We start from the raw sequence: 9766 nt of genomic DNA, 5'->3' as shown, positions 1-9766 counted from the left end.
CTCAACGTCGTCTTCTTTCTTGAAGGCGCTATCTTGCTCGCTCACGGTGTCCCCAGTTTTGGATCTGTCGATGTTGGTGTTCTTGTTGGTTCAGCATTGCTGTTCTTGGTTCGGGTTTGGTAGATTTTGTTGTGATGTATCCTCTGTACGGGCCGAGCATCCCTTGTCTCTCTGCCTCGGGCATCATGTTCATGCCTGCATGCGTTCGTGTCATTTGTTGTATCCTTTTATGTACTCATTCTACTCCTTCTATCAATGCAAGGATACACAAGCTTTGTGTATTCCTGAAGAGAAATCATTCAAAATACTGCAGGAATATCCACGTAAAACTTATGTAGTGCAGAAAAGAATTATCAGCCTCGGGCAAGTCACTTCTCATTTTGTAAATATTTATATGTGCTTTGAAAAAGAAACCATGACACAATAGACAGTGCATTATAAAAACTCCAATGGCGTCACACAAGGCAGCCTAGAAATTCTACCGAACGCCATCATACTTGTCGCGTTATAATGGGTTGATAAACTTCAAATCATGTGTTAGAAATGGCCAATAAGCGGCCTAGAAAATCAACCTGACGCCATTATATATGTCACGTTATACGAATGTATTGCGCCGATAAGTTGTGCATTATATAGTGTAGTCAATGGCCAATAAGCGGCCTAGAAAATCTACCTGACGCCATCATACATGTCGCGTTATAGTGGGTTGATAAAGTTTATAACATATAGTGTTATAAATGGCCAATAAGCGGCCTAGAAAATCTACCTGGTGCCATCATACTTGTCGCGTTATAGTAGGTTGAAAAAGTTCACATCATATAGTGTTATAAATGGCCAATAAGCGGGCTAGAAATTATGACGCCATCACATTATGTCACGTTATACGAAGTATCGCGTTGATAAGTTGTGCATTACAGTGTTGCCAATGGCCAATAAGCGGCCTGGAAATTCTATCTGACGACATCATATTTGTCGCGTTATACGAGTGCATCGAGTTGATATGTTTTATATCACATAGTGTTAATGGCCAATGAGTTGCCTAGAAATTCGACCTGGCGCCATCATATCGTTCACAGTATATGAATACAGTAAGTTATACATTTTATATTACACACTGTTATCAATGGCCAATGAGGGGCCTAGAAATTCGACTGGACGCCATCATATCGGCCGCGTTATACGAATGCATTAAGTTGCTATATTTTAGATTACACAATGCTATCAATGGCCAATGATCGGCCTACAAATTCTACCTGACGCCATCATATTTGTCGCGTTATACGAATGCATTGAGTTGATATATTTTATATTACACAGTGTTATCAATGGACGACAAAGCGGCCTAGAAACTGGACCTGACGCCATCATATCGGTCGCGTTATATGAATGCATTAAGTTGATATATTTTATATTACATAATGTTATCAATGGCCAATGAGCAGCGTAGAAATTATACTTGACACCATCATATTTGCCGCGTTATAGAAATGCATTGAGTTGATATATTTCTCTTACACATTGTTATCAATGGTCACTGAGCGGCTTAGAAATTCTACCAGACGCCAAGCGTTATATGGATGCATTGCGTTGATGTAATGTACATTACACGATGTTATCAATGGCCAATGACTGGCTTAGAGAAATTCTACCTGACGCCATCATATCTGGCGCTTTATACGAATGTATCGTGTTGATATATTATATATTACATAGTGTTACGAATGACCAATGCGCATCCTATAGAAATTAAACATCGGTAAGCAAATAATTTACACGGTAGAATATTCGCAAGAAAAAAGAATAATCGCAAAAAATATACTCATTGCCATATGAGTACTGAAAGAAAATAAAAAAGAAAAAAAAACTGTACGTTCACATGTGTTGCGCTCTTGCTCCTCCAGCAACGGTGAAAAAGGTCCCCACCAAAAAAGAGAGAGAAAGAAAGCAACGGTGAAAACATATTCCTAGAATCGACCGTGCTCTGTCCCCCCCTGCCCTCTCACTCTCTCACCCCTTTGACTTTGTCGCAAAAGTCAAGTGGGGACCTTGCCCCACCCCTCCAGAGACCACGAGGCCGGCTCCCGATAAAACGCAGCCCCCTCGCCCCCCTCTCTCCTCCTTTTCAGACACCACGAGCGAGGCCGGATCCAATGCCCATCCCCACCACCACCATCTCTCTCCTCCCACCAACAGCGCCAACAATAAACTAGAACCAAAAGTCAGCGCCCCCCTCCTTTCCTTCCTCCATAGCCAGCAAGAACCAACTCTCCCCGCGCGAGCCGACCATGGACAGGGACGCCGGGTGCTACTACCTCGGCGGCGGAGGCGGCAACGACTGGGACCTCAACGCCGTCGTGCGCTTCGCCTGCCGCGGCCGCGTCCTCCCGCCGCCGCCCTCGGAGGACCCCTTCTCCTCCTTCTTCCCCCCGCCCGCGCCCGTCGTGGAGGACCACGGGATGCCTGACGCGGCGGCGTTGCTCCCTGATCCGCCCGTCGACGGGGGCTCTGCTGCCGTCGACGAGCTCTCCATTGCCTTCTTCGCGCCGTCCGCGGCGCTGCCGTCCTCGCCTCAGCCGCCGCCGCCGCCGCAGCAGCAGCAGCAGCCAGCGGCGCCAACGAACCAAGAAATGGTCCCGATGCAGCAAGACGAGGCGGTGCCGCCTCCGATGCTGCTGACCGCGGGCGGGCAAGGCCCTGTCGGCGAAGGGTCGAGATCCAAGAGAAAGTACGTCCCGAACACTCTGAATTTTTTCGAAATAAAATGTTGCTGGCTTATCGTGTATGCTTGTGCTCACGCGTGCGCGTGGATGGTTGGCGTCTGTGCAGGAAGAAGGTGGTGAAGAAGGTGGTGAAGCGGGTGGCGGCGGACGGCACGTCGGCGGACCCGTGGGCGTGGCGCAAGTACGGGCAGAAGCCCATCAAGGGGTCGCCGTACCCGCGCGGGTACTACCGGTGCAGCACCGACAAGGCGTGCGAGGCGCGGAAGATGGTGGAGCGCTGCCGCGACGACCCCAACTCCTTCATCCTCACCTACACCGGCGGCGAGCACAGCCACCCCGCCCCCGCCCACCGCAACTCCCTGGCCGGCACCACTCGCAACAGGCAGCAGGCGCCGGAACCTGCTGCCGGACAGAGCGCTCCCGCCGCCAAAGCCAAGGAAGAGTCGTCGTCGGCGGCGGCGGAGCCGAGCCCAGCGCAGTCGACGTCGGGCGGGATGTCCCCGACGACGCCCCTGCGCACGCCCTCCATGGAGGAGTACAACCAAGACTCAGAATTCGACGAGGCCGCCGGCGGCGCAAGTCAGCCGCCCATGGACGTCGAGAAGGACCGCGAGGATGAGCTGCTGAAGATATTGGAGGGGTGCGTGCACGGCGGCGACTCCAGCATCGTCGTCGAGGAGACGTTCGTGGTCACGCCGTGGGTCACGGCCCCCGGCGGCGCGGCCGGGTGGAGTTGACTCCGCCGTTACCGTCCGTACATTGCCATATATAGCAGCATGCTGTTCATTATAATCCTGGCTCGTTGCAGCAGCAGCGGTAGCAGTAGAAACATAAGAAAAGAAAAGAAAAAAGATAGAGGTGGAAGAGAGCATCTGATCCATGCTACAACCCCAGTGCCAGCCGGCCAGTAGTTATTCGCCTAGTGTAATTAAGTGCTAATTAGCTCTGGAGTAATACAGTAGCGAGTGTTCTTTGATGGCTTGATTAGAGTATACTGCATGTATAATTAAACCAAACCCAAAGACAATGTTTTCTTCTTCTTCTTCTTTCTTGACATGTTTGGGCCATTCAATGGCTGCCTAGCTTTATCTAGAGGTTTTTGGTGCTACATTTGTGCGTGCACTAGCTAGACTGATCATCATGATACAGTCCCAGTTGCACCCAGGTGATGGAGCAAGAAGGGTGAGATAAAGGGAGGACAGAAATGGAAGAAAGGAAGGGGAGTTGGTGCATGGTGTGGGTGGCTCCCCTTGTCTCTTCCCTTTCACTGTGTGCCCAATTTGTGTGTGTAGTGGCTTTCTGGCTGCAGTGCAGTTATGCTTTTGCAGATCAGGACCATGTTGCTCCGGCCCAATGGATGGTACCTTTTGATTCTCGGATCTCGGTCCTATGTGTATTGGAACGTACTGCTGCTGCAACCAATCCTCGTTTACCCAATTTTCATGTTGCTCTTCTCAGTGAATTCAGTGTTTAGATGTTGGTTTCTTTGGATACTGATGAAGTACATGGCGTGTAAATCCTTATGAAAATATGGCCTTTTTCGGTTGAATGTGGATGTATAAGAGCCATAGCACATTTTCCCCCGAACCATGTATAAGAGTTAGGTGTCAATTCATTACGAGAGAAAAAGATACATCGCCAAAAGGCGAGGTCCTACAACGCCAAAGAGGCATGACCCGAAAAGAAAGAACCTAAATGACCTAAGATCAATACCCAAGAGAATCGGATCCACGAGTTGGAGACGAGCAATCCTAGCTTAGGTTGCATCATACGAAATGAAAAGGTGAGAAACATCTACTGCAAGAGCCTAGACACCAGTCAACTGTAACACAACCCAAACTCGACAGCCATGACGATGACAACGACTAACACACAAGCACCCAGTGACAAAATCACAACCAAACATAAAGACAACACTACTTGAATGACCCTAGGCGCAACATCGCCCAACAACAACGCCACCGTTCCATCACTACCAGACCAACCGTCACCTAAGCCGTAGATGAGGCGCCATGAAGGTGGGCGAGCACAAACTAGAGGAAGAGGGGGCACAAGCAAGCACCTATGATGAAGTCCACCGCAACTGGCAAGCTCGGGGTGGAGGCCCAGCACGATATGGGGAAGAGATAACCGGCGACGACGCCCACACCTTCACAAACCAAAAGGCCATCGAACAAAAGAGACCAACCACCAAACGTCAAACACCCCCACTATCGGCCTGAGAGGAGCCACAGGAGGAAGATGTGCCAGATCCGACGGAACCACTGGCAGATTTGGCAGGAAAATGACTAAGAGGGGGAGAGAGTGGGTGGCAAGGATGGCAAGGAACAGAGGCACACCTGTAACGACATGATGAAGTAGCCACCGCACCTCGACACGGCCTCAAGAAGCGATCGGAGCATGGCCAAGCGTCCGGCATCCGACAAGATCATACTTGCCAAAAGGGACCAGAAGAAGCAACTCAGGGAACATACCTCGTCGCCGCCGTCCTTGGTGGTCGCGTAGGCTTTCCCACTGGCGATCTCACACGATGGTGAGAAATGGGGGGGGGGGGGTGGATGTGAGGTGTCTAGGGTTGTGATTATCGCTAGAGTCGCCCAATCTGGGGATGGAGGCCCCCGCACGATATGAGGAAAAAGTAACTGACGGTGGCACCCACACCATCACAAACCAAAAGGCCTTTGAGCAGAAGCGACCAACCACAAAGTGTCAAAACCCACCCACTACCGGCTGGAGAGGAGCCACAAGGAGGAAGATGTGCCAAATTCGACGGAACCACTGCCAGATTTGGCAACAAAATGACCGAGAGGGGGAGAGAGTGCGTGGCAAGGATGGCAAGGAACATAGGCACACTTGAAACGACATGATGAAGTAGCCACCGCACCTCGACACGGCAGCATAGAGCGACTGGCATCCGACACGATCACACTCGCCAAAAGAGACAAGAAGAAGCAACCCAGGGAACATGCCTCGTCGCCGCCGTCCTTGGTGGTTGCTTGGGCTTTCCCACTCGCGATCTCCCACGGTGGCAAGAGTGTGTGTGTGTGTGTGTGTGTGTGTGTGTGTGTGGATTTGAGGCAACTAGGGTTGTGATTATCACTATAGTCGCCCAAGCTGGGGGTGGAGGTCCCGCACAATATGAGGAAAAGATAACCGATGGCAACGCCCACACCATCACAAATCAAAAGGCCTTCGAGCAGAAGCGACCAACCACCAAACGTAAAAACCCACCCACTACCGGCCGGAGAGGAGCCACACGGAGGAAGATGTGCCAAATCCGACGGAACCACTGCCAAATTTGGCAGGAAAATGACTAAGAGGGGGAGAGAGTGGGCGGCAAGGATGGAAAGGAACAGAGGCACACCTGTAACGACATGATGAAGTAGCCACCGCACCTCAACACAACCCCAGGAGGAGACTTGAGCATGGCCAAGCGACCGGCATCCGACAAGATCATACTCGCCAAAAGCGACCAGAAGAAGCAACCTAGGGAAGATACCTCCCCATCGTCGTCCTTCGTTATCACGTGGTCTTTCCCACCGGTGATCTCACACGATGGCGAGAAGGGGGTGTGGAAGTGAGGCGGCTAGGGTTGTGATTATCGCTAGATTTGCACAAGTGGGGGTGGAGGCCCCAAATGATATGAGGAACAGATAACTGACGGCGACGCCCACACCATCAGAAACCAAAAGGCCTTCGAGCAGAAGCGACCAACCACCAAACGTCACCCCCCCCGCTGGCCAGAGAGGAACCACATGGAGGAACATGTGCCAGATCCGGCGGAACCACTACCAGATTTGGCAAGAAAACCGCCGAGAAGGGGGGAGAGAGTGGGCGGCGAGGATGGCAAGGAACACAGGCGCACCTTAAAACAACATGATGAAGTAGCCACCGCTCGTCGACACGGCCCTAGGAAGCTCCTAGAGCATGAATAGGCGACCGACGTCCGATAAGATCATACACGCCAAAAGCGACCAGAAGAAGCAACCAAGGGAAGATACCTCGCCACCGCCACCCTTAGTGGTCGTGTGGGATTTCCCACCGACGATTTCACACGATGGCGAGAATGGGGGGGTGTTGCGGCTAGGGTTGTGATTATCGCTAGATTCGCACAAGTTGGGGTGGAGGCCCCACATGATATGAGGAACAGATAACCGACGGCGACGCCCACACCATCACAAACCAAAAGGCCTTCAAGCAGAAGCGACCAACTACCAAACATCAAAGCCCCCCCCCCCCCCCCGCTGGTCGAAGAGGAGCCACATGGAGGAACATGTGCCAGATTCGGTGAAACCACGGCCAGATTTGGCAAGGAAACGACCGAGAGGGGGAGAGAGAGTGGGCGGCGAGGATGGCAAGGAACAAAGGTGCACCTTCAAACGACATGGTGAAGTAGCCACCGCTCGTCAACATGACCCTAGGAAGCTCCTAGAGCATGAACAGGTGACCGACGTCCGACAAGATCATACTCACCAAAATCGACCAGAAGAAGCAACAAAGGGAAGATACCTCGCCACCGCCGTCCTTAGTGGTCATGTGGGCTTTCGCACCGACAATCTCACACGGTGGCGAGAAGGGGGGATGTGAGGCGGCTAGGGTTGTGATTATCGGTAGATTCACACACGTTGGGGTGGAGGCCCCACATGATATGAGGAACCGATAACCGACGGCGACGCCCACACCATCACAAACGAAAAGGCCTTCGAGCAGAAGCGACCAACCACCAAACGTCAAAGCCCCCTCCCCCTCGCTGCTGGTCGAAGAGGAGCCACATGGAGGAACATGTGCCAGATCCGGCGGAACCACTGCCATATTTTTTTTGAAAAGGGGGAGATCCCCGGCCTCTGCATCAGAATGATGCATACGGAACACATGATATGAGGAACCGATAACCGACGCCGACACCCACACCATCACAAACGAAAAGGCCTTCGAGCAGAAGCGACCAACCACCAAACACCAAAGCCCCCTGCTGGCGGGAGAGGAGCCACATGGAGGAACATGTGCCAGATCCGGCGAAACCACTGCCAGATTCGGCAAGGAAACGAGCGAGAGTGGGAGAGAGAGTAGGCGGTGAGGATGGAAAGGAACAAAGGCGTACCTTAAAACAACATGATGAAGTAGCCACCGCTCGTCGACACGGCCCTAGGAAGCTCCTAGGGCATGAACAGGCGACCGACGTCCAACAAGATCATACTCGCCAAAAGCGACCAGAAGAAGCAACCAAGTGAAGATACCTCGCCACCGCCGTCCTTAGTGGTCATGTGGGCTTTCCCACCGATGATCTCACACGGTGGCGAGAAGGGGGGATGTGAGGCGGCTAGGGTTGTGATTATCGCCAGAGTCGTCCAAGTGGGAATGGCGCGGGGTAAAGAAGGGCGCGACTATTTATAAGACTGTCGGGTGTGTTAAATTGCAATTGTTTTTGTGATTTTTTTTTTTGCATATTTGTCTAAGAAAATTCTAAGTTTATTCTATCCGGAACTATTTCATTAGTCATGTGAAATTTGCATATATAATTACCATTTTTCGTGTGTTTGGCTTTGCATATACAATTGCACCTTTTCATTTCCTTTTCTTTCTTTATTTTTATTTCATTGTTAGTTATTGTCTTTTAGAAGATTTTTTTAGTATGTTTGACATATGAGAATACGACAATTTAGATAGGTGGATCCCATATAAGAGCTCACAGAATTGTCTAGTCTGTATTTGAGGTTGGTTTTCCAAAACTTAGTCTAGAAGTAGCGTCAAATTATTAATATCTAGGTTGTTATTAAAAAAAAGGTTGGTAATCTGAAATCAAAGTGAGCTCAGCAATGAGATCACCCAACGAGTCATGGTTGAATTTACACCTTTTTTTTAACACATGGTTGGATTTATACTAATCAAGTCCAATCAGTACAGTAGTCTAACTCAAAAGTTGTTTACGCTCTAAAGTGCACTTTCGAGCGGCATCTCGCATGTTCGTCGCGTGGACGTTAGGAGTACGTACATCTGCAAAATATACCTTCTTCCTGGTCAACGTGTTGCAGTGAAGAGTGCGGACCGGCCGGGCTGAAAACGGTTTTGTATTTTTGTCTCCGTGACCCTCTCCCCCGCCGATGCGCCAGCGCGAAGGCCGCGGCCCCAACGAGCCACTTTGGCCTTTATTTGTCTAAAAAAAAAACCAAGGGCCTTCACCGGAAATCCCGGCCTATTAACTGGTCGAAATATACAAATAAGTATACACCGTAAGTATACTGCATTCAAGGAGTATCAAAAAATGAACTTTTGGTTGTCTTTTGTTTTTAAAAAGTATGAAAATATGCACCTAAGTATTTAAGTTTCCAAACTTAAAACAGAAATGTATGATGAACTATCCCTCACAGCAGAGATTTTCTTTTTTCTTCTGGCCGGATGTGGAGACGCCCTTTCATGGTATACTCCTTGTAGTTGTACGGAGCATGTGTCAGAAAAAAAAGTGATTTGTAACCGTGCCGTGAGTTAAGGCCGGCAGTTAATTAGGGGAGGCATTGGCGTCATTAACTACGAGCTTACTTAATGCGACCTTCTTTTACTCCTCGAACTAGGGGGGGCCACCGCCGCGACCGCGCGCGCTGCCCGTGGGAAGCGCCGAGGCCGCGGAGCTCGAGGCCTCGAGCAAAGTACTCCCACAGTAATAAAAGCCACGATTCAAGCAGCAGAGCAGCCCTGTGTTCGGGTCCGTTCGACGTGCGTTACTGCCTCCGTCACGGGAAGAAAAAACGTACTCAACCCTGGGACCGACCGACTGGAGTTCGTGCACGACACACGATCGTCGGTGGTTCTTCTCGTCTTGTGCCGTGCTGCCAGAACCTCCGATGGATCGATGTCGCCCCGTGGCCGTCACCACCGGGCGTACGCGTCTGTCCCAGTTTTGGCCACACCCCGATCCGCGGTGCCCTGCTATGCATACCCTGTCACGCCAACCGGCCGGTAGTTCCCGACCGACGCGACGGGCGTCTGCAAAACGGGCAAATACTCGCCGATAATTTCGCCGGCGTCGGTGGCAGTTGTTGGTACGCGTG

At 51.0% G+C, this 9766-nt stretch overlaps 1 protein-coding gene and 1 long non-coding RNA gene across 2 annotated transcripts; one reads left to right on the top strand and one right to left on the bottom strand.

Annotated features, from left to right (window-relative positions):
• The first annotated feature begins 1208 nt into the window (after positions 1 to 1208).
• Positions 1209 to 3761, top strand: LOC109746891 (uncharacterized). The gene is made up of 2 exons (XM_020305989.4): positions 1209 to 2725; positions 2827 to 3761. Exons 1-2 carry the CDS (start codon positions 2286 to 2288, stop codon positions 3455 to 3457), a joined length of 1071 nt encoding a protein of 356 aa, XP_020161578.1. The 5' UTR covers positions 1209 to 2285; the 3' UTR covers positions 3458 to 3761.
• A 566-nt stretch (positions 3762 to 4327) lies between these two features.
• Positions 4328 to 6929, bottom strand: LOC120970000 (uncharacterized). The gene is made up of 2 exons (XR_005764768.2): positions 5060 to 6929; positions 4328 to 4984 (listed from the first exon to the last, which is right to left on the bottom strand). It is a non-coding gene; the product is annotated as an uncharacterized lncRNA (long non-coding RNA).
• Between the last annotated feature and the right edge of the window lie 2837 nt (positions 6930 to 9766).

This window comes from Aegilops tauschii, chromosome 7, assembly GCF_002575655.3.
Source record: "Aegilops tauschii subsp. strangulata cultivar AL8/78 chromosome 7, Aet v6.0, whole genome shotgun sequence".
NCBI classification, from domain to species: Eukaryota; Viridiplantae; Streptophyta; class Magnoliopsida; order Poales; family Poaceae; genus Aegilops; species Aegilops tauschii.
The sequence above is the reverse complement of the archived record's forward strand: the minus strand, read 5'-3'. Positions and strand labels throughout refer to the sequence as shown.